The sequence below is a fragment of the Tursiops truncatus genome, chromosome 7 (assembly GCF_011762595.2).
Source record: "Tursiops truncatus isolate mTurTru1 chromosome 7, mTurTru1.mat.Y, whole genome shotgun sequence".
NCBI classification, from domain to species: Eukaryota; Metazoa; Chordata; class Mammalia; order Artiodactyla; family Delphinidae; genus Tursiops; species Tursiops truncatus.
This window is the reverse complement of record NC_047040.1, coordinates 93102984-93128802: the sequence shown is the minus strand read 5'-3', so window position 1 is coordinate 93128802 and position 25819 is coordinate 93102984. Positions and strand designations below refer to the sequence as shown.

At 35.4% G+C, this 25819-nt stretch overlaps 1 protein-coding gene across 2 annotated transcripts in view; it reads right to left on the bottom strand.

Moving 5' to 3' along the window:
• Positions 1-3413: 3413 nt before the first annotated feature.
• Positions 3414-25819, bottom strand: part of DARS1 (aspartyl-tRNA synthetase 1) — a 67376-nt gene continuing 44970 nt past the window's right edge. For both annotated transcript variants that reach the window (XM_019925508.3, XM_004316510.2), the window contains exons 10-16: positions 23629-23776; positions 10809-10955; positions 9227-9269; positions 7762-7842; positions 6253-6364; positions 5993-6064; positions 3414-4076 (exon numbers count right to left, since the gene is read on the bottom strand). In XM_019925508.3, the coding sequence (XP_019781067.1) occupies positions 3985-4076; positions 5993-6064; positions 6253-6364; positions 7762-7842; positions 9227-9269; positions 10809-10955; positions 23629-23776 (695 nt within the window). In that variant the 3' untranslated portion in view covers positions 3414-3984. The remainder of the gene's footprint in view (positions 4077-5992; positions 6065-6252; positions 6365-7761; positions 7843-9226; positions 9270-10808; positions 10956-23628; positions 23777-25819) is intronic.

Below are 25819 nucleotides of genomic sequence, written 5' to 3'. Positions count from 1 at the left end.
TGAATCTCAAAAACATCATGCTTAAAGAAAGAAGTCTAACACAAAAGACTATATATTGTTCCATTTATATGAAACTCTAGAAAAGATCTTTGTTGCCAGAGGTGGCAACTATAAAGATGCACTGTGGAGCTTTCTAGGGCAATGGAAATGTTCTGTAGTTTGATTAAGGTGGAGGTTACCTGACTATATAAAATTACCAAAATACATCAAACTACACACTTAAGATGAATGAATTTTGTTGTATATATTAGCAAGTCTAATTCAGTAGTACAGACACAAAATAAGACATCATAATCAAGTAGTATTTATTCCAGAAAAATATCAGGAATTTGTATTACTATCATCTGTCATATTCAAAACTAAAGGAAAAAAATTGCAGCAAATACAGAAAAAGTATTTGACAAACTCAAGACTCATTCTTTTTTTTTTTTTGCGGTACGCAGGCCTCTCACTGCTGTGGCCTCTCCTGTTGCAGAGCACAGGCCCCGGACGTGCAGGCCCAGCGGCCACGGCTCACGGGCCCAGCCACTCCACGGCATGTGGGATCCTCCCGGACTGGGGCACGAACCCGCATTCCCTGCATCGGCAGGCGGACTCTCAACCACTGCGCCACCAGGGAAGCCCTCAGGACTCATTCTTAACAGAAACTCATTAACCTGATAAAGGGCACCATACACTGCAATGAAGAGTAGCCCCCGCTTGCTGCAACTAGAGAAAGCCCATGTGCAGCAACAAGACCCAACACAGCCAAAGAAAAAAAATAAATTAATAAAAGAACATGGATCCCAGCTTCAACTTAAAAAAAAAAAATTCAGAAACAAGAAAAGCACACTCACATCACTGCTTTTATTCAACATTCTACTGAAGGGCTTAACTAATACAATAAGTAAATACGACACAAGAATTAGACAGGAAGAGCTAAAACTGTCTTTATTTGCCAGACACTATTCTATGTGCCAGGTGGTGTTCTAAGAGTTTCATGCTTTTTAATTCCCACAGTAGTCCCATGAGATAGGATTATGAAAATAAGGAAAGTTGAGGATAAGCAAGTTACCCAAGGTTACATAGCTAGTAAACAGTAAAATCAGGATCTTAACCCTAACCCTAATCCAAGTAGTATAGCCACAGAATCCATACTTTTTACTACTATGCTATCCTTCCTCACATCTGGTTGTCTACTTTGAAAATACAAGACACTCAATAGAAACTATAGCACTAATAAGAGTTCAGGAAATGTTGCTGCATAAAAAAAGTAAATAAAAACTGATAATCGATAGTGTTCTTATGCCTAACAATTTAAAAAAGCGAAAAACAAGGTCCCATTTCCAATAGAAAAAAAATGGTAAGGTTTTCTAGCATAAACGAAAAATTAAAAAGTAATTTATTTAATTTAATTAAGTAATTTATTTTTGACTGTGCAGCGCAGCTTGTGGGATTTTACTTCCCTGACCAGGGATCGAATCCGGGCCCTGGGCAGTGAGAGCATGGAGTCCTAACCACTGGACTGCCAGGGAATTCCCAATTAAAAAGTAATTTTGAAAGATATTAAAGAACATCACAATTAAAGAAAAAATAACAAAAAAGGAAGGAATATACCATGTTCACTCATTAGTAGACTGAATAGATGAAAATTCCAAGTCTTTTCAAATTATTTATAAATTCAAGGTAACTCCATCAAAATCCCAGAATACACATATCAAATAAATCTGCAAAATACTAGACAATGTTTATAGAAACAAATATTTAGTTAAAATATAAAAACATGGAAAAGAGTTTTAAAAAACCCACTGAATTGATATAGTAGTTACACTAGGTAGGAAGGAATAGGATCAGGGTGGGTAAATGGGAAACCTTAACTGTATCCACTACTTTTTCTCTAAAAAAGAAAATAAAATATCTGAAGCAAATATGACAATGTTAAGATTTGATAAAGCCTGGTGGCAAGTATAGGGGTGTCCTTTTTATCATGCTCTAATCTGGTTGACATGTTTGAAATGCTTTATAAAAAAAATTACATACAAAGATTACATCATTCTAAGATGTTATAAACCATTTATTTTGAAAGAAGCTATAATTCTATGAACTTGAGAAGAATAGCTCTAGGGCTGTTATTATTATACTATTTTGGGGCTTGGGGATTATGCAATACAGAAAAAAATAGGTATAGTTCATTTTATTCTTGGTGTAGCTTAAATGTATTAAACACTTCTGGGGTGCCTACCAAACTCAAGATACTTTGGTAGGTTATGAAAGAAAGATATAAAAATTGAGTCTCTACTCTCAAAGAGCTCATAATCTAGATGGTGAAATAAATTAACTTTAAAAAAATAATGGGCAGCTGCCCTGGTAGCACAGTGGTTGACAGTCTGCCTGCCAATGCAGGGGACATGGGTTCGAGCCCTGGTCTGGGAAGATCCCAAATGCCGCAGAGCAGCTAGGCCCGTGAGCCACAATTACTGAGCCTGCACGTCTGGAGCCTGTGCTCCGCAACAAGAAAGGCCGCGATAGTGAGAGGCCCGCGCACTGCGATGAAGAGTGGCCCCCGCTTGCCGCAACTAGAGAAAGCCCTCGCACAGAAACGAAGACCCAACACAGCCATAAATAAATAAATAAATAAATAAATTAAAAAAATAAAAAAAATAATGGGCAGATATTTATGATCCAAGGGTAATGTTCTACCTTTCTGAACCTCTTACTTTTTTCTGTATTATTTTTCCTTTTCCTGTAGGAAATATCTGCATTACATTATTTTGTTCCTCACCATTATGCGTGGTTCACCATAAAATTAACATCAGCATCAACATATTTAAAACTCGAGAGGAAAAGTGTTTCTAACTGTAATTCTTAAACAGAAATTTCATTTTGGGAGGGAAGTGGGAGTGCATTTTAGTGACATTCACGAAATGCCAGTACCAGTTAAAAACAAAAACAGAAAATTCTGCAATATTTAAAAAAAAAAAATTTTTTTTTGCGGTATGCAGGCCTCTCACTGTTGTGGCCTCTCTCGTTGCGGAGCACAGGCTCCGGACGCGCAGGCTCAGCGGCCATGGCTCACGGGCCTAGCCGCTCCGCAGCATGTGGGATCTTCCCGGACCGGGGCACCAACCCGTGTCCCCTGCATTGGCAGGCGGACTATCAACCACTGCGCCACCAGGGAAGCCCCTCTGCAGTATTTTTTAATCTATGTGAAATAAACTATTAAAGCAACCCAAGCTTTCAGCTTTAAGAACTGTATCCTTACACCCATCTGAATTTACCTCTTGATTAATACATGTTATGCATATATCAGTTTTCATTTGCTTTTAATCATTTACATAAACGGGATGTCTATTTTTTTTCTTCTCCCAAATTATAAATGCCAAGAACCAGTTATAAAATCACATTGCCATGAAGTTACACAGAAACAACTATAATTAGCTTTAAAATTTTATTGAAATTCAGGTTTAGATTATTTAACAATGTATTATATTGTATATTTTCTAACCAGTATTCTCACCTGCTTTACATTTCTGAGCACAATTTTTAAGAATTGATATTTTCTGCCTAATTTTCCATGATATGCCAATTATACATTCATTAAAATCTCAGATACTCCCCTAAAATTCTTACCTCAACGTCAGAATTTAAAAAAATAAGACCAAATATTGAAAATGTAAGACATTAATATTGTAGCCACTGCAATATAGAAAAGAAAATTTACACAATATTAACTGTTTAAAACTGCTGTTAACATTTATTGTAGTAATGCAATATATGAACGTTTAACATAACAATATGAATTTTTCATTAAAATGTTCAACCATTTCCTACTGAAGCATGTCCAAAGTTATAAAAATCTTCTCTTTTAAAGTAACCTATACTGAATTAGTCCAAAAGTAATTGTGGCACTTTGGATAAGACATTTATTTTATTGCATATTTTAAGTACCTAAGGTACAGCCTGATTAATAGCAGGTACTGGAAAGAATAAAAAGCAACAGTTTCCTTAAGGAGTAAGTCGTTTGGGGTCACGGGGAAACATTGAGGTCTGACGAACATTGTGCAAGCCCAAAAACAGCATAGTCACTCGTTCCAACCCTGGAGAAAACAAAATAATCATTAATTCATTTTCTGAAAATCTCCCAGGGTCTTACCTATTGAAAACTACCAAAATAATATCACTGATCAACAAAATGCTTTTCCTTGTTAGGAAGAAAAATGACTTCTATTATTTTGAGTTTAAAATGGAATATTTTGGGTCTGATTCAGAAACACATGATGCTGTATGTGGGAAGGACTAAATGAGATATTCTTAAGCTGTATGGATTCCGTGAAATGTGAACTACAAAAATCTATGTAAATATCCAAAATTTATGATCTAAACAAACAAAAAATATTTTATAAGCCTATTATTATGTTTTCAAATGAGACCAGATTTTAATTATGTAGTCCAGGCCATCAGTGTAAGATGAAAGTCATAAACTTGTTCACGGAAATTTGATTTAACAGAAGTTACCAGAAATTTATTATAATTCAATACACATGAAACATGATGGTTCCTAGCATAAAAGACTCTATAATACATTATTGTACTAAATGTTTTGAATGTAGAAGAGTCTGATTTTGACATGTGACTTAAATACTATATTACTGACAAGAATTAAGATCAAGTATCACCTGGGAAACACAGCAAAACTAGCAAATGAAACTTTTTGTGTGCAATATGATATATCTAGTTCACTGAATTGTAGCAGGCTAATACATCCCACAAAGAAGGCAACGTCAAAGAATACTTTTATATATCAACAACTTTTAAGTTTAATACATTTAACATCTAAAAGTAATATAAATAAAATAATTAATACTTATGTTTCTATTCCTTACTCAAAAACATCTGCAGATGTAAATTTGAACCTTGTATTATAGTAACCTAACACTAATCAAAAAAAAGAAATCACCATATCCCATCTTCCACTCAAATATTAATTAACAAAAATAGGTAGTATTTTGATAACCATTCAAGTGTCTTTCTTCACAAGCACGATGAAAATTTACATAGTTACAAAAGTCTGTAAAATATCATGCAAAATGCGCATCATTCAATATTCTAAGAGAAAATAGCCATAAATTTCCCACTGAAATTTAAACTATGTATATATTCAATGTAGCATTGTTTGTAATAACAAAAGGCTGGTAATACCCTACATTTCTATCAATAGGAAGCTGGTTAACAAGATTACCATGCACCCTTTCAATGGATTCTATGTAGTGATTAAAAATGAATGAAAAAGCTCAAGTATTGATAAGGAACAACTTACAAAATATAGTAAGTGAAAAATGCAAGGTATTGAATGGTTTATATAGTATACTATAATTTGTATAAAAAATGTATTTTAAAAAGTGCATGTAGCTTTGCATATTAAAGATTATCTTTGCAAAGGCAAAGAGGAAACTAGAAACAATAGTTTTCTGTAGGGAGGTGAATGTACACTCTTCTATATGCTTTGAATTTGAAATTTTTGTAAGTATATTACCTGTTTACCAAAAACCCCAAAACAAACAATAGAAAACTTAAGAGTTTTTGATACGGACATCCAAAAGTTGAGTAAGTTAAATATTTACTCATTTTCAATCACAGAGCAGCATCTTACATATACTCTAGAAGTGGTTCTAAAAGCCAATGAAATGTTACATTTCAACAAAAACATTTAGTAGCAATCTGAACTAACCTGAGGGAGAGCTTTAATCTGGGCTAACCTGAATGAACTCATGGGTACAGAAAGAAAAGAGGATACTCAAAATCAAATTTTCATTTAGTCGTAACTCACTTAAAAAATTCTTATAATTCAAATTTGTATTACACTTAGCACTTGTGAACTTATTTGTAGGCAATAACAATATACAGAATTTACTTTTTGGAGTCTAATGCTGAAGAAATTTCGTTAGAACTGAATGAACACTTTGACAAATGAAATCTGGGTTGGAAATATTGTCATAATACAAAGAAATATTACCAATGCCTCCACCAGCATGAGGAGGGGCTCCAAAGCGGAAGGAATCAATGTATGCCTTAATTTTCTCCAAATCTACAAAACAAACATAAAAAAAACCCCACATAATTTATCATCTTATTTAGCTTTAAAAAATTGCAAAAGCAATTACTGTACAATGAAGATTAAAACAAATGACTGTTTCTGAAAATTCTTTAAAGGGTTTTAAAATTTATTGTTTTCAGAATATACACGGCCCTCCTCAATATATTTAAGTTGTTTACCAATTCCATGATGTAAGGCTCTCTCTGTTAGCAGCTGAGGATCATGTATTCTTTGAGCTCCTGACAGTATTTCTTCTCCTCTCATGAACATATCATAAGAGTTGGACAGTTTCTGCAGGAAAAACAAACAAAAAAATACCACTCAAGTGGCTATCACCCTATCACACATATGTGGAAAAACACCCTTTGTTGCATGAAGAGCAAGTCCATTTTTTCCTACAATTAAGGATGGAACCTGCTCCAATAAACATGATTTGTTTCTCTAAAACAGGATTAAACTAGTGACGGTTGAATAATAAGTTCTTCCTTGCCTCTATCAGATTTTATGTTCCCCTTCTCCCACACCTTCCAACAACAAATCAGAACATTATATCTTCTTTCAAGAAGTAGTGCTGATTCTTATTTCACTTGACCATCTGAAATTTTTTAAGTGTGGTATGATTTTGAGATCACTTTTGGAACTTCAAATTATCAACAGGTGTTAGTCCTTTTAACTTTTAAAACGCCATTATTTTAAGGAAAGTAAATTGAACATCAATTTACCATAGCTCAAACTATTCCTTATCAGGTTTTAACTTCTTTCCTTGCCTTTCAATAAACCAATGGTTCTCAAAGTGTGATTCCTGGACTGGTAGCTTCAGTATTACCTTATCAGAAATACCAGTTATCAAGCTCCACCCCAGACCAACTAATCAGAAAGTCTGGTGATGGGGCCCACGAATCTGTGGTTTAAAAGCCCTCCAAGTGATTCTGATGCCCACTAAAGTTGGGGAACCAGTGCAGAGGAAAAACAATGAAATGCCACAAGACATTATTTAGATTAACTACCAGGATAGAATGTGAATTCTTAGTTCAAGGTCAATAATAAAATGATTTGGTAAAGTCTTCAAATCTATTAATAGTATTTGTTGTTTATATAGTGTTACTTCCTCATATATCTTTAAAAACGACATGAGGAACTTCCCTGGTGGCGCAGTGGTTAAGAATCCGCCTGTCAATGCAGGGGACACGGGTTCGAGCCCTGGTCCGGGAATATCCCACGTGCCGCGGAGCAACTAAGCCTGTGTGCCACAACTACTGAGCACCTGCGCCACAACTACTGAAGCCCACGCGCCTAGAGCCCATGTTCCGCAACAAGAGAAGCCACCACAATGAGAAGCCCACGCAGTGCCACAAAGAGTAACCCCTGCTCGCTGCAACTAGAGAAAAGCCCGCACACAGCAAAGAAGACCCAACACAGCCCCCCACAAAAATAATAATAATAAATTAAAAAAAGAAACACATGAAAATTATTTTTAATACAGGTTCTGCAGACTAATTTTCTAGAATATTCAAATTTCACAGTATCATTTTGACCTGACAGAAACTAGTAGCAATACATATAAAAACGTGTCCATCAAAACTGCAAGTTACTAATGAAAACCATTATTCCCATCGTACAACTTGACACAGTGACAATAAAGTTTTCCCTCTTCCCCCAAACAGGTTATTTAAAATCAAATTACTTACAGGATTTCTTGGGTCAGGCATGGTATAGAAAGGTCTTACAGCCAATGGATATTTATCAAGAATATAAAAATCTGTATCATACTATAAAAAGAATAAATATGATTAAAACAGATTTTTAAGAAGTTTAATTAAAGTAAAAAGAAGGCTACCATTTCAATTAACTGTCTTTTTTTATACATGTTTTGCTCTTCAAAATTACTGTAATTACACTCTATATACAGTAACTATTCTGCTTCTTTCAAGTAACACCTGTATCCTACAGTCTTTTGCCATGTTATAAATTCTTCCAATATACTTAATTTTTAGGAGTTGTTGACTATTCGATCATAGTTCAAATATGCATTTTTCGTTTTCTTTTTTTGGACATGTAATATCTTTACAATTTCTCCTCCATTGAAAATTATGCTGTGATAAACTTCTTTGATTTTCATTTTTTTGCATTGCAATTCTAGCTCATTTAGTTTTTCAGATGCATTTTATAACTATTTTTGTTAAATTATCCCAAATCTCATTGGGTTTTACAAAAACTACATTAAATCTATAAATTATTTTGGGAAAAACTGACGTCTTTTACTATATTCATCTTAAAAAAACCTTGATTATTCCCCCCAGTAATTTAAATTTTCACTTAGATATCTAATATTTTAGATACTAATTTGGTAGTTTTCTTAGATGAAAACTACAATTGAAATAAATAACATTAACATGAAATTATGAGACTTTTGTTAGAAAGAATATGTGACCTACATTTAGTTAAAAAGAAACCAGTCACGTTTCAACTGTTTTGATGTTAAACATTTTTCCTAAAACTGGAGTATAGAGAGAATGTCGACAGAGCTGACAAATTAGAAATGGCCCTACTGAAACATCATTTTAAAGGTATAAACTCAGTACTATGCAGTTTCACAAACAGGCTAGTTCCCCAGTCAGTTGAACAGTTTTGAGTGCAACCAGCAGGAGGAGCTCAAGGACTGTTTTTATTCAATTACACAATTTTCTTAATTTCTTTAAAGATCACACTAAGTTTAGTTTTTCTCCTCTTTGGAATTTTAGAAAATGAGATAGGAAAGTAGCTTTCATGTAAGAGGCATAAAGGAAATTCATTCACCCTCTAGTCCCATGAATTAGCAAGGGTAGTGAGGGAAGACCATTTCTAAATAATTTAAAATCATCTTGAGGTTCTCTCTAACTAATCTGACAATCAGACCTAGACATCACTTTAGAGGTACCTCAGTACAACTTATACAAAAATCAAATACTGAGCTAATCATACCATTTGGGCAAAGCCTGTCTGAGTACTTTTTATTTTCCTAAGAATTAAAAAAAATATATTATCCCCCTTGGTTTTTATTTATTCTAGAATATTACCATTCTAGGAAGATTAGCCCCCCTTGCAACTGTTCTCTAGTTCCAGGGTATGTTTCAAATTTATAAAAAGAAATCCAGCATGTACAAGAGTCCTTACCTTTTCCTTTACCAAACGACCCAACAGTTTTTCATTTGGTGTACTGAAAAAGAAACAGGAAATCAGATGTCTGAAGATCAAACAGCAACTTAAAAGAGTTTTAAGTTAATAAGGAACCTCTTCTATTTGAAGTTCTCAAAGGATAAAAAATTTAGCCAAAATACATAGTTGTCTATTCTGCTCCTTTTTAAAAAGGCAACTACTACTGGAAACCAGTTATGAGTGCACCTGGTACAGTTAGTAGGTGCTGCTCAATAATATTTAAATAAATAGAATTTAGCAATTCACTGATTCACAAATAGCATGGATGAAGTAGTTTCCTACAATTACAGATAATGAAAGTTTACCATACCAACATAGGCTTCTCTTGCCATTAAATGGTTCTACTCCAAAATGGTCTCTCCTTTTTTACTCTTTATCAAAGATTTACAAAACAAAAATCAGTACTTCCAAGTAAAATGTAACAGTGTATATATATAAACCAATTACATTTCTATAGCCAGGACTTTGCTGCTTTAAGTTCTATCCTATTTAAGTAAAATTTCCAAAATACTTACAAAAATATTATCCAACTTAAAGTAATTATAGGATTTATGGTTTTCCTTAAAATGTCATCTAGCAATGTACAGGATGATTAAAACAATATATATACATATGTGTACACACAAACACATATATATTTGTTAAACAAATAAAGGTAAATGAAGGGTTTTAGGCGAAATATGTTTTTAAAATAACCCTAAAAAAAAAACCCTCCCTTCCTATATTGATATGAATTATTGTGTTGGCTTAAATATTTTAACTTAAGAACCCTTGAATAAAAGATAAGTAGACAGAAATCTCTAATCTTTATTAAACTATATAATTAATTTCAAAATTATAAATTGTTTGATCTGAATTTAGATAATATAATACAGTTATATCAAAGATCAGTGACTTGTACAACTTTTAGAGATCTTTAAAAGTTTCATACGCTAATCCTGTATGGGGACAGATTTAGGCTGTTGTCTATACCCTCTAACACCACTGATTTAAAAAGAGAGTTCACATATTAGATGATAAAATCACAGGCGAAAGGCCCTATATTTTCTTTAAAGCATTACAAATATGAAGCAGGGGGAAAAATGCACAAAAATGGTGTTTATAAACAAAAATACTGAAGCTTAGGCAAACCACATTAAACATAACATTTTTTTTTTTTTTTTTTTTTGCTGTACGCGGGCCTCTCACTGTTGTGGCCTCTCCCATTGCGGAGCACAGGCTGCGGACGCGCAGGCTCAGTGGCCATGGCTCACAGGCCCAGCTGCTCCACGGCATGTGGGATCTTCCCGCACTGGGGCACGAACCCGTGTCCCCTGCATCGGCAGGTGGACTCTCAACCACTGCGCCACCAAGGAAGCCCTAAACATAACATTTTATTTCAGATCACACATTGAACAAAACAAGCATGATACTATATACCAAAATTAATAAAACTGAAGTTTATCAACTGGGTGAAAAAACCATCATTCATCAATATATTTATTCTTTTGTATCTTAAATCTAATTACTAAAGTTTTAAAAATCACAAAGACAAACAAACCTTAGATCTTCTTCATCTCCCATTTCAATTCCAGCTTCCCTAAGCATAGCTAATGCTTCACAATACTCCAGTCTTAAAGTTGGCTCCAAAAATTTGAATGGCTCACATGGGAACTGTTTATTCACCGTCTGAATTTCAGTTTGAAACCTATTTGTACAATGATTAAGAGTTAATAAAAATGTGTGAAATAAATGTTTTCCCCACATGAGGTCACTGTGGCAATACATAAATGTAAAAAAATTTTTTAACCAATACTGGTGAAATAAGGAACATACAGCTTTTCTTCTTCCACACACTCAATACACATTTTTTTCTTAAACAAAGAAGCAACATTTTTAACATTTCATGGGAGTTATTATATGTGCAGTGACAAGGAAAGGACAACTTGAACAGGTTCTGGGGTAGAAACATGCCCTTTCCAGCTGAACCTGCTCATTGCCACAGATCTCCTAGCTGTCCCGGGAGCCTATACTCAAGCGGGCAGGTGACATGGACCCAAGAGCCTATATACTATTAGTTCCACGGTTCCACTGATAACAATTTTGAATTCAGAGACAGCTCACAAGGAAACACTTTTAGAGCAAAGCTCTTTCATGTAAAATCAGCCTCAGTATAGAAATTGCCTCAGGGACTTTTAGGCTCTTCAGTAGTAGAAACAGCAGCTAAGAAAAAATATCTGATAGGTATTGAATATCTGTTCATGTCACATAAAATCATGCTTTGAAACAGTGTATGTACCAGAAAAAAACTGTTATCAAGAAATTAAGTTAAATAAGGAAATTTAAATACTTAAAAAATATTTAGCACCATTTCTCAATCTCATTTGTCATCACAGTGGCATTAAAGGATAAAAAACTTTTATAATTCATATCAGCTCACATTGTTAGAAACATAAAATACCCATTTTATGAGGCATTAAAAAATCTGACTTTTTAATACTTTAATAACACTTGTTATCATCAAGGAAGACCAAATTAATGAACACTTATCTTCCCCCATTCCCACTATACCATAAGTTTGTTTAGGAGAGTGCCTATTTCTTTCTCATTTTAATAATCACTATAGTATGTTTATTGTCTACCTTCTAAACAAGAGGCACAAGACAAATGTTTACTGCACTAAACTGCTGCTGTGGAAGATGCTAAGATTGAAAAGGTGTATTTTTACTAAAGTATTTATGGATGAAATGATAGCTGAGGTTTGCTTCAAAATAAGAGGGCAGGGGGGAAATGGGTAAAACAAAATTGGCCATGGACTGACAATGGTTGAATTGGGTGATGAGTATATGGGGTTTCATTAGGCTAGTCTATCTACTTTTGTAAGAGATCTAGAATTTTCCATGATTAACAGAATTGAAAAAAGTATGTTTACATTCTATGAAAACAGTAGAAATAAAAACACTACTACTTCCTGATTAGTCTTAAAATTTTAATGGAAGTAATAAACTTTAGCCATTGATTTATTCAAATCTTGATGTAAGTAGGGTTAAGATGACCCCAATAATTAATTTTTAAATTGCTTTGCTTTGGATATTAACCCCTATTCATGTTAATCAATGGTAATACAAAAATATGAATATCAATATTTTAACACATTATTGACCGGAGATGTATTAATACATCTTTTGTTACCCATATGTCATTGACCAGAGACGTATCAATATGTTTTTAGAGAGTGATACAATTACCATCACCGTGCGAAGTTATTAGAGCTTAAAATTGATCAAGGACAGCTTATGATTGTCATTATCATTCACATTTTGCTCCATTAGGTTTTTGTTCCAACCTTGTGTATATTATAAATGCAAGTTTATTACCATAAAATTTTCAAAAATGATACATCACAAAATTTTGAGTGAAGAAGAATTTTTCAGTGAATTTTATACAGATACTTTTTCTGACTGTCCGAGCGACATATATACTAGTGTCTCAGAAGACGAGAGTTCTTCAGAATGTAGTTCTGATTTAGACGACGTGAATATCAGACCAACAAAAAGACAAAAAACCTTAGTGATTGATCCTAATAAGGAAAGTGAAAATGAAACTCAAGGTGCTAGAGAATGCTCCTTTGCTTCTACAGAAGAGTGGATTGAAGACAACATTTCACGAAAATTATAACATTTTACAGATGTGTTAGATGTAACTATTAATGTAACAACACACAAAGTGTTAGTGAAATAACAGAATTAATTTTTGGTAACAACTTTTTCAAGCTGGTTGCTTCTCAAACAAACTTGTATCGTACACAGAATGAAAAATCATATAAAAAGTATGATAAGGCTTTAAAATGGACAGATGTAACCAATAGTGACATGATGAAGTTTCTTGGATTAATAATTTTGATGGGACAAATAAGAAAGTCACACTGGAAAGAATATTGGTCGACTGATCCCTTACTTGAAACACCTATCTTTCCAAAGATTATGACAAGAAGAAGGTTCGAACAAATAATGACATTTCTTCACTTTAACAATAACTCAGAAACTCTACTTCCTGCAGACAGAATTTCAAAAGTTAAAACTTTTTTGGATTATTTTCTACCAAAATTTCAATTGATCTATATACCCAAACAAGAGCTATCACTTGAGGAGGCAATGATAAAGTGGATAGGACGACTCAGATTCAAAACCTATAATCACGGAAAACTTAACAAAACATGGAACTTTGGTCAGGATGGTTAGCAAAAGTGAAACTGGATATATATGCAACCTTGGGTTTACATGGGTGAAGGAAAGAAACTGCAAGAAACTATTATCGGTCCTACAATCACCTTGGTTCATGGCACCATGTTTACCAAGACAATTATTAAAACAGTGTGTCCACATCTGAAATATTGTTGAAAAATAAAACCAGAGTTTGTGGGATTATAAGAGAGAATCGTGGTCTACCACACCAATTAAAGGAGAAATCTAAAAATCTACAGGGGGAGAAATGACATTCTTACGGACGGGAGAAGTGATTCTTCTTACGGAAAGACAAGAGGCTAGTCCACACAGTGACAACTATTCATGATGCCTACACAGCATCTACAGGAAAGGAAGACAGGAGGACTGGCCATTAGATAACTAAGCCCACCTGAATATTAGAGCATAATAAATATATTAAAGGAGTTGATCAATCTGGTCAGTATCTGGCAAACTTCAATATCCTCTGGAAAACTCAAAAATGGTATAAGAAAGTGGGTTTCTATTTGAGTAATTGTGGTTTATTCAATGCATTTAAAATTAACTGTAGCATTAATGCACAGAATAAAATGACTTACAAGCAATTTTTGTTAGCAGTAGCTAGAGAATGGGTAAGTGACCATTCTGGTGAATATAGTGGTAGTCCTGTACCTGGTCTTTCTGTGGCATTTCTAAAAGAGCCCCCCACAAAGATCCACCTTGTTGACTATCAGGTAAAAGCACATATTCTAGAGGAAATAATACCCACAGGACTAAAAAAAAAAATGCCGCCAGAAAGTGTAGAGACTGCTCTTCCAGGGGAAAGCGCAGTGAAACACAGTATATTTGTAATAGATGTTCTGTTCCCCTGCACAGAGTTGACTGCTATACTGCCTATCACACTCTAATGAAATATTAGAATGCTTTAGTAAGACATGTACAAAGTTTCAAATAAATACACTAAGTGCAGGGCTTCCCTGGTGGTAGAGTGGTTAACAATCTGCCTGCCAATGCAGGGGACACGGGTTTGAACCCTGGTCCGGGAAGATCCCACACGCTGTGGAGCAACTAAGCCCGTGTGCCACAACTACTGAGCCTGCAAGCCACAGCTACTGAAGCCCACACGCCTAGAGCCTACGTTCCGCAACAAGAGAAGCCACTGCAGTGAGAAGCCTGTGCACCACAACGAGGAGTAGCCCCCGCTTGCTGCAACTAGAGGAAGCCCGCGTGCAGCAACAAAGACCCAACTCAGCCAAAAATAAACAAATAAATAAATAAATTTATTAAAAAAATACATTAAGTGCAAAAAAAGTTGATATTTACTCAAACGTGGGTGTTTCAATATTCACTTACATAACAAATCGCTGGCCACAGGCGTTGGTTTCTGCAACAATCCCCGAGTCAACGATGTGTTAAAATACATTTGTATATTCTTCTGTGAGAGATAAGTACTAACGATAAACAGGAGAGGGATAGGACAAAAGCCAGATAACCCAGTTTACAACTGACATAGAAACTTAAAATTCCTAAATGCTATATAGAAGACAGAAAGAAGACTTTTATTTCCAAGTTGCCATGTTAAGTCTACTGAGAAAGCCCAGTGATAATGGTGTCTGAATCTCTAATTTGTAAGTAGAGATTTGATTTTAATCCCAAGGGCCCAATTCATGCTTGGTCTGTTGTTACAAAAACCAAAGTGGAAATTTCATATTCCAATATTAAGTAGCGAAGATGTCAATACCTAAAATAAATGAGTTTCACAAACCTCCTTGAATTATAAATGTAAAAAGAAAATGAGAAAAGCTCTATTCCTTCATTATAGTTTCAAAAGATATTTTGTTTTATAGGGAAACATCTGTCGTTCTGTTGACTATCTGAATGAAAAGTTGCTTAAAATAAACTCTATTGAAATGTTTCAGAGAACAAAGGTTAAAAGAAAAGGCTGGGAGGACTGGCCAAGATCGTAGAGTAGGAAGACCTTGAATTCACCTCCTCCCATGGGCACACCAAAATAACTATTTACAGAGCGACTACTGATGAGAACAACCAGAAGACTAGCAGAAGAGATCTTCTACAACCAAAGATATAAAGAAGGAACCACAAAGAGACGGGTAGGAAGGGCAGAGATGTGGCATAGTCCACAACCATACCCCCAACGTAGGCAACCAACAAATAGGAGGATAATCACAACTGCAGAAATTCCCCCCAAGGAGTGAGAGGTCTGAGTCCTATATCGGGTTCCCCAGGCTGGGGATCCTGCACCAGGAAGACAAGCCCGCTAGAATGTCTGGCTTTGAAGGCCAGTGGGGCTTGCATTTGGGAGAACTGAAGCCCCCACGGGAAACAGAAAATCCACTTAAAGGGTGCATGTAAAATCTCACATGCTCTGAGACCTGGGGCAGAAGTGGTAATCTGAAAGGAGACAGGGTCAGACCCACTTGCTGATCTTGGAGAGCCTCCTAAACAAGCAGAAGGCAACTGGGACTCACCCTGGGGACACAGATGTTAGCAGCAGCCTTTTTTGGGAGCTCATTCTATCGTGAGGACACTGGTGCTGGCAAGCGCCATTTTGGAATCCTCCCTCTAGCCTGTTAGCACATGGACCAGGCCCGGCCACCAGCCAGCCAGCACTAGTCCTGGGAAGCCCCAGGCCAAGCAGCCAACCACACAAGGATAAAGCCCCATCTACCAGCAGGCCAGTAGTAGCTGTAGACCCCTTTCCTCCCAAGCCCCCAGACACCCTAGGATCTGGCCCTGCCCACAAGAGGGCCCAGGATTGGGCCCTGCCAAATAGTGGGCCAGCACCAGTCCTGGGACCTGTGCTGCCCACCAGTAACCAGCAGGCTCTGCACTAGGTAGCGCTTGGCAACCAACTGGGCTGGGGGCCAGCCAAGCCTACCAGCATGCCCACAGAAGTCAGCCCTGCCATAACAGAAGGGCCTACACAGCTCATACTGCAGGCACCCCCTAGAGCGTATTGCTCTGGTGAACAGAGGTGAGTGTGTTGCTGGGCCCTATACGATGTCTCCTACATAGGGCCACTTCTCCAAGATCAGGAAACATAATCGACCTACCTAATACATAGAAATAAAAACAGAGAATCAAGCAAAATAAGGTGACACTGGAATATTTTCAAAACAAAGGAACAAGATAAAACCCCAGAAGAAGAGCTAAGTGAAGTGGAGATAAGCAATTTACCCAATAAAGAGTTCAAGGTAGGGAATTCCCTGGTGGTGGTCCAATGGTTAGGACTTGGTGCTTTGACTGCAGGGGCCTGGGTTCAATCCCTGGTTGGGGAGCTAAGATCTCATAAGCCATGCAGCGTGACAAAAAAAAAAAAAAAAAAAATCAAGGTAATGGTCATAAAGATGCTCAATTCACTTGAGAGAAGAATGGATAAACACAATGAGAAGTTTAACAGTTATTAAATATAAAGAAGAACCAAACAGAGATGAAGAATATAGTAACAAATAAATACACTAGAAGGAATCAACAGTAGATTAGTTGATACAGAGGAACAATTTAGTGAACTGGAAGACAAAGTAGTCTAAACCACTCAAGTTGAACAGAAAAAAAGAAAGAATTAAAAAAAAATGAGGACAGTTTAAGTGACCTCTGGGACAACATCAAGCAGACTAACATTCACATTATAGGGGTCCCAGAAGGAGAAAAAAGTGGCAGAGAATGCATTTGAAGACACAATAGCAGAAAACTTCCGTAACCTTGGAAAGGAAACAGATATCCAGGTCCACGAAGTACAGAGAGTCCCAAATAAGATCAACCCAAAGAGGTCCACACCAAGTCACAGTGTAATTAGGCAAAAATTAAAGATAGAGAATATTAAAAGCATCAAGGGAAAAGTAACTAGATACATACAAAGGAACTCCTATAAAACTGTCAGCTGACTTTTCAGCAGAAACTTTGTAGGCCAGAAGGGAATGGAACCATATATTTAAAGTGATTGAAGTTAATAAACCTACAATCAAGAATACTCTATCTGGCAAGGGAGGCTATCATTCAAATTTAAAGGAAAGATAAAGTGTTTTACAGACAAGCAAAAGCTAAGAGTTCAGCACCACAAAACTGGCTTTGTAAGAAATGTTAAAGGGACTTCTCAAATGGGGAAAGAAAGGCCACAACTAGGGAATTCTCTGGCGGTCCAATGGTTAAGACTCCACACTTCCACTGTGGGGGCCCGGGTTCAATCCCTGGTCACGGAAGTAAGGTACTGCAAGCTGCGCAGAGCAGCCAAAAACAAACAATCAAAAGGCCACAACTAGAAATAGGAAAATTACAAAGAAAAATTCTCATTGGTAAAGGCAAATATATGGTAGAGGTAGTAGATCAACCACATATAAGGCTAGCAGGAAGGTTAAAAGACAAAAGTAGTAAAATCATCTATATCCACAATAAGTAGTTAAGAAATACACAAAATAAAAAGACATAAAATATGTCAAAAACATTAAATGTGGGGGAGGAGAGTAAAAACACAGGGTTGTTGAAATGCATTTGAACTTGAGAGATCATCAACTTAAAATAATAATGTATGTACATAGGTTGCTATATATAAACCTCATGGTAACGATAAGCCAAAAATCTGTAACAGATACACACACACAAAAGAGAAAGGAATTCATATTAACACTAAAGACAGTCATCAAATCACAGGGAAGAAGAAAGCAAAAAGAAGAAAGAACAAAATAGAAATACAAAAACAACCCGAAAGCAAGTCACAAAAAGGCAGTAAGAACATACCTATCAATAATTACTTTGAATGTAAATGGACTAAATGCTCCAATCGAAAGACACAGAGTGGCTGAGTAGATAAAAAAACAAGACCCACAAATATGCTGCTTCCAAGACTCACTTCATATCTAAAGATACACTCAGACTGAAAGTGAGGGGATGGAAAAAAGTATTCCATGCAAATGGAAATGAGAAGGATATTACATAATGATAAAGGGATCAATCCAACAAGAAGATCTAACAATTATAAATATATATGCATCCAACATAGGAGCACCTAAATACATAAAGCAAGTATTAACAAACATGAGGGAGAAATTGACAATAACACAAAACAGTAGGGGACTTTAACACCCCACTTACATCACTAGACAGATCACCCAGACAGAAAATCAGTAAGGAAACACTGGCTTTAAAATGACACATTAGACCAAATGGACTTGATAACAGATGTATATATATATAGAACATTCCATCCAAAAGTAGCAGAATGCACATTATTTTCAAGTACACATGGAACATTCTCCAGGATAGATCACATGGTAGGCCACAAAACAAGTCTCAGTAAATTTAAGATTAAATTCCTGTCAAGCATTTTTTCCGATCACATGCAATGAGACTAGAAATCAACTACAAGAAAAAAACCTGCAAAACCCACTAATACATAGAGGCTAAACAATATGGTTCTCAACAACCAATGGGTTACAGAAGATATGAAAGAGGAAATAAAAAAATACCTGGAGACAAATGAAAATGAAAACACATCAATCCAAAATCTACAGAATGCAGCCAAAGTAGTTCTAAGAGGGAAGTTTATAGCGATACAAGCCTACCTCAGGAAATAAGAAAAATCTCAAACAAGCTAAACTTACACATGAAGAAATTAGAAACAAGCAAAACCCAAGGTTACTATATGGAAAAAAGTAATAATGATCAGAGTGAAAAATAAATGAATTAGAGACTTAAAAAAAAAAGGAAAGATCAATGAAATTAAGAGACGGTTCTTTGAAAAGATAAAATTGCTAAAACTTTAGCCAGACTCATCAAGAAAAAAAGAGAACCCAAATCAATATCATCAGAAATGAAAAAGAAGTTACAATCGACACCACAGAAATACAAAGGATCGTAAGAGATTACTATGAATAGCTATATGCCAATAAAATGAACAACCTAGAAGAAATGGACAAACTCCTAGAGATCCTATAAAATCTCCTATAAAATCTCCCAAGACTGAATCAGGAAGAAACATAAAACATGAATGGACCAACTGACTATGATGATATTGAATCAGTAATAAAAAAAACTCCCAACAAACAAAAGTCCAAGACCAGATGGCTTCACAGGTGAATTCTATCAAACATTTAAAGAAGAATTAACACATATATTTCTCAACCTATTCATAAAAAATTCCAGAGGAAGAAACACTTCCGAACTCATTATATAAGACAAGCATCACACTGACACCAAAACCAGACAAAAAAAGAAAATCATACGCCCATATCCCTGATAAACATAGATGCAAAAATCCTTAAAAACTAGCAAACTGAAGCCAACAATACATGAAAAGGATCATACATCATGATCAAGTGGGATTTATCCCAGGAATGCAAAGATGGTTCAACATCCACAAATCAATCAATGTGATACACCACACCAACAAATTGAGGAATAAAAATCATATTATCATCTCAACAGATACAGAAAACCTTCTGACAAAATTCAATATCCATTTATGATAAAAACTCTCAACAAAGTGTGTACAGAGGGAACATACCTCAACATAAGGCCATAATGACAAGCCCAAAGCTAATATCATATTCAATGGTGAAAAGCTAAAAGTATTTTCTCCAAGATCAGGAACAAGATAAAGGTGCCCACTCTCGCCACTTTAATTCAACACAGAATTGGAAGTCCTAGCCACAGCAATCAGACAAGAAAAAGGTATAAAAGGAATCCAAATTGGAAAGACAGAAGTAAAACTGTCACCGGTTCAGATGACATGATACTGTACATAGAAAATCCTAAAGACGCCTCCAGAAAACTATTAGAACTCACCAATGAATTCAGTAAAGTTGCAGGGTACAAAATTAATATACAGAAATCTGTTGTGTTTCTATACAATAATATTTAACTATCAGAAAGAGGAATTAAGAAAACAATCCCATTTACAATTGCATTACAAAGATTAAAATATCTAGGAATAAATCTAACCAAGGAGGTAAAAGACCTGTACTCAGAACATTATAAGACGCTGATGAGAGAAAGTGAAGATGATACAAACAAATGGAAATATATACCATGTTCATGGATTGGAGGAATTGATATTGTTAAAATGACCATACTACTCTAGGCAATCTACAGATTCAATGCAATCCCTAGCAAAATAAAAGTGGCATTTTTTCCACAGAACTAGAACAAATAACTCTAAAAGTTGCATGGAAACTGAAAAGACCTGAACAGCCAAAACAACCTTGAATGAAGAACAAAGCTGGAGGTATCATGCTTCCTGACTCAAACTATACTACAAAGCTACCATCATCAAAACAGTATGGTACTGGTACAAAAACAGACAGACCAATGGAAGACAACAGAGAGCTCAGAAATTAACCCACACTTATATGGTCAATTAATCTACAACAAAGGAGGCAAGCATATACAATGGGGAAAAGACAGCCTCTTCAATAAATTGTGGTGGGAAAACTGGATACCTACTTGTCAAAGAATTAAACTGGACTTTCTCACACCATATACAAAAATAAACTCAAAATGCATTGAAGACCTAAATGTAAGACCTGAAGCCATAAAAGTCCTAGAAGAAAACATAGGCAGTACGTTCAATGACATTGGCCTTAGCAATATTTTTTTGGATCTGTCTCCTCAGGCAAGGGAAACAAAAGCAAAAATAAACAAATGGGACTACATAAAACTAAAAAGCTTTTGCACAGTGAAGGAAACTATTAACAAAATGGAAATGCTGCCCACTGAATGGGAGAAGATATTTGCAAATGATATATCTGATAAGGGGTTGATATCCAAAATATACAAATTACTCATACAACTCAACATCAAAAAACCAAAAAACCCAATTTAAACATGGGCAGAGTATCTGAGTAGACATTTTTCCAAAGAAGACACACAGATGGGCAACAGACACATGGAAAGATGCTCAATGTTGCTAATCATCAGGGAAATACAAATCGAAACCGCAACGAGATATCACCTCACACCTGTCAGAATGACTATTATCAAAAAGACAACAAATAATAAGTTTTGGTGAGAATGTCGAGGAAAGGGAACCCTTGTGTACTGTTGGTAGGAATGTAAATTGATACAGCCATTATAGAGAACAGTACAGAGGTTACTCAAAAAATCAGAAATAGGTACGATCCAGCAGTTCCAATTCTGTATATTTTTCTGAAGAAATAAAAACACCAATTCAAAAATATATATACACCCCTATGTTTACTCCAGCATTATGATTACAATAGCCAAGATATGGAAGCAACCTAAGTGTCCACTGACAGATGAATAAAGAAGATGTAGTGTATATATACACAGTGGGATATTACTTAGCCATAAAAGGAAGGAAATCTTGTCATCTGTGACAACATGGATGAATCTAGAGGGTATTATGCTAAACGAAGTAAGTCAGACAAAGACAAATACCATATGATTTCATTTATAAGGGGAATCTAAAAAACAAAAGAAATTAAGAAACATAACAAAACAGAAACAGACACCACAGAGAACTAGCAGACCACAGTGGAAGAAGGGGGTTTGGGGGATGACTGGAATAGGTAAGGGGGATTAAGAAGAATAAACTTCCAGTTCCAAAAAAAAAGTCATGGGGATAAAATCTACAGCATGAGGAATATAGTCAATTATATTGTAAAAGCTTTGTATGGTGACAGATAGTAACTAGACATATCATGGTGATCATTTTGTAATGTACAGAAATATGGAATCACTGTGTTGTGCACTGGAACTAACACAGTGATGTAGGTCAATTACACCTCAATTTTTAAAAATGCATCAAAATGTTAATGCTGGTTATCTCTGGGGGGTGGGATTATGGGTGACTGTTAATCTTTACTTTATGCCTTTATTTCTAGCTGTCTGCAATAAATATGTATTGCTTGTATTAATAAAATCAGGAAGAAAACAATAAATGTCATTAGGGAAAAAAAAAGGCTGTCTACAATTAACTATTCATCAAAGGTACAACGCAATGAATAGAATGCCTGGAAAATACTGGTGCTATGCTACAGTATTTTTATAAGATCAATGATTAATTTCTATGTTCTTGAAATTACTCATTAGACTTGCAATGGTGTAAAAAAGTTTCAAAATATTTTTGAGCTCTTTAAGTATTAATGAAGCATATCCAAATACATCAACTAATAGTTAAATCAATGGCCTTCAAATAGAAATTTCAAATATAGTCCTTTGTCAGCTATCAAAGTGCTAGATAAATCTGTTATATCCAACTTAATACTGGCAGTACTGTCACAAGTATGGCAAAAAGAAAAAAAAAAAGAAAAGACTCTCTTGATCCCAGTTAACTTGCTTTCCATCTTCTTATTTTCTCTATTGTAAACATCACAAGTAAACAACTTTCAATGTCCTTTTGAGCGAGAAACTATTCTGCCAGTTTAGAGGGTGTACCTGAAGTGAACATTTTACACAATTCAATTTTCTGAACACCCAGAACATGCCTAATAATTTTCTATAAATATGTCAATTCACCAGGCCCAAATAAGCTGAAAGTCCCTTCAGTATACTAGTTTCTAATCTCTACTGAGCACTCATTGTAAATATTAATTGATCTAAGAATTAACATTCCTGACACAGGCTTAATTTACACAGATTCAGTAAAGATCAGAAACTGAAAGACTAAAGGGACTCTTGGCCTCTGAGTTAAGTAGTAATATTATCGTCACTTAAAACAGCAGAGGAAACTGAGGCACAGAGTTAACTTGCACAATGCCCACACAGATAATAGCAGAGTTGGGATTTGATCCCACAACCTGGATCTAGCTGAATCCAAGCTCTGAACCCCACACTACCTCCCAAATAATAAACTGCTATAAAAGTAACATATGCTCTATTTCTGAGAAATTCAGGATGTCAATATAGAGGAAAAAACAAATATAGTTAGGCAATTCACGATCTGGTAAACTTCTCCACGAAGATTAGGTTAACTAGCTGTAGTCCCAATTGGCTAGGATTCAGAAGTTACTATTTCGAGTGTGGATTTTTCCACTAATCAACTGATCAACCAACTGGCAAGTCTTTTTTTTCCTGTTCCCAATAAAAACTTAGTTTACATATTTCAGAATTGCTTTATTTTGAAGAACTTAAACTAATTTGAAAATTATACCCATCTAAGGTTATAAAATATATATTTTTTACCTTTCTTGAAGTCCTTTGAATATTTGTACTAAAGTGTCAGCAATTTCTTCCACAACTTCATGGTAATGGTAATTAAAAGCCATTTCAATATCCAAGCCAACAAATTCAGTTAGATGTCTGTGGGTATTAGAGTCTTCAGCTCTGAATACTGTAACATTAATAAAAGAAATGCATAGTACATGTTGTTTAAAATTTTGGAGAAATTGGGATTCAAATATCAAATCCTATTTACTAGTACTCCAATGGCACTATTTTCATTATCATTATAGGGTTGGAAAAATCTTTGATAAGACATCTGTTTCAGCATTCTCATGGACGGCAAGATCATTACAAATTCCTACAGTCACGTAAAAGCTGTAACAAATGTAAATTAATAAATGAGGCTAGTGAAAATCCCAAGGGAATGCAAGGTCCTGAAGTGCCTTCTCAATAATTAAAATAGATTCAATATAGTGAGTTCTCAATGTTATTAAAACTGGACTCAAGCTAAATGAAATCTGTGCAAATGAAGTAACATTATACACACTCTAGCCATTACCTCAGTCCAGTTCTTATTATCCTCACTGCACTTTCCTCCTTTCCAGTCTTCCTGACTCTAGCTCTGCTCCATTTTTCATACCACTGCAAGACTGATATTCCTATAACACATCCTTCCTCAGTAACTTAACAAATGGTTCCCAAATGACTACTGTAATAAGACATAAAATGACAAAATGTCTAAAACCTTTATGCTTTCATAATTTAGTCCTACCCTGTATTTCCCATTTCTTAATATTAACTAGTCTTATTTTTATTTTCTCCCATGCACTTTACTCATCCTGCTTCCTCTGACTAGAATGTCATCTCCATTGTCTATATCTCCCACTCAGTCCTTAGAACCTACTTCAGTATGAATTCTCTTTTATGGTGACTCTAGCAAATTCCATCTTCTCCCTTTTTTTACACTATCTACACTATATAATTAACGCCAATCTGCTGATTGTACAGCACAATCTGATTTTTTGCTGTGAAAATCACTTGATTACTCCCTGTGAGTGCTCTATGTATGCATGTCTCATTCTGTCTTGGAAGCAGGGACAATGTTTATTCCCTTGTCACTCAAAGCATGGTCTCTCTGCAAATCAGCAGCATCAGCAGTACCTGGAAGCTTGTGAGAAATGCAGAATCTCAAACCTCACCACAGACCTACTGGTCAGAATCTGCATTTTAACAAGGTCCCCAGGTGATTCATGTGCACATTAACATTTGAGAAGTGCTGGTTGATTCTTCTCTTATGTACATGGAACCTAGAGCAAGGCTGTATATGCAGCAGGTGTTCAACATATAATTGTTTAATGAATTCAGAAAATTAAGAAACTTAATGATCTCAGTTTCTCTATTAGCAGGTATTTAATTTTTATTAAGCTATCAAAAAACTTACATATATAAAGTAATTTGGTAAGTTTTAAAGAATGAGGTAAAGCTAGTTTTTGCTTATAATTAGCTTCATAAAAGAGTTTGCCGGACTTCCCTGGTGGCACAGTGGTTACGAATCTGCCTGCCAATACAGGGGACACGAGTTCAAGCCCTAGTCTGGGAAAGTCCCACATGCCGCGGAGCAGCTAAGCCCATGTGCCACAACTACTGAGCCTGCGTTCTAGAGCCCGCGAGCCACAACTACTGAAGCCCACACACCTACAGCCTGTGCTCTACAACAAAAGAAGCCACCGCAATGAGAAGCCCACGCACTTCAATGAAGAGTAGCCCCCCTTTGCCGCAACTAGAGAAAGCCTGCACGTAGCAACAAAGACCCAATGCAGCCAATAAATAAATTAATTAATTAAAAAAAAGAATCTGCCACATGATTATGTGTCCATGTTTGACTTGTAACAACTATATCTTAAAAAACATGTTAATATAATCTATTAAATATCAGACATTTGTAGTAATTTCTAATGGACTTTAGCATATTATCAATACTAAGAACAGTATAAACAGTAATAGTAAAACAGAACAGCTTTGCAATAAAATTGGTAGTGAAATAAACAGTGGCACATTTGTAAACTTACAACAGTAGTAAAGGAGCTATCAAGGACAACAAAATATATTATTTAGAATGTCTACCTAAGTACCTTGTCATTTTTACCTCAAAGTCTAGTGTTTATGTAGTCAGCATATAAAAGGATTTAAGCTTTCAAAATGTTTTTATGTA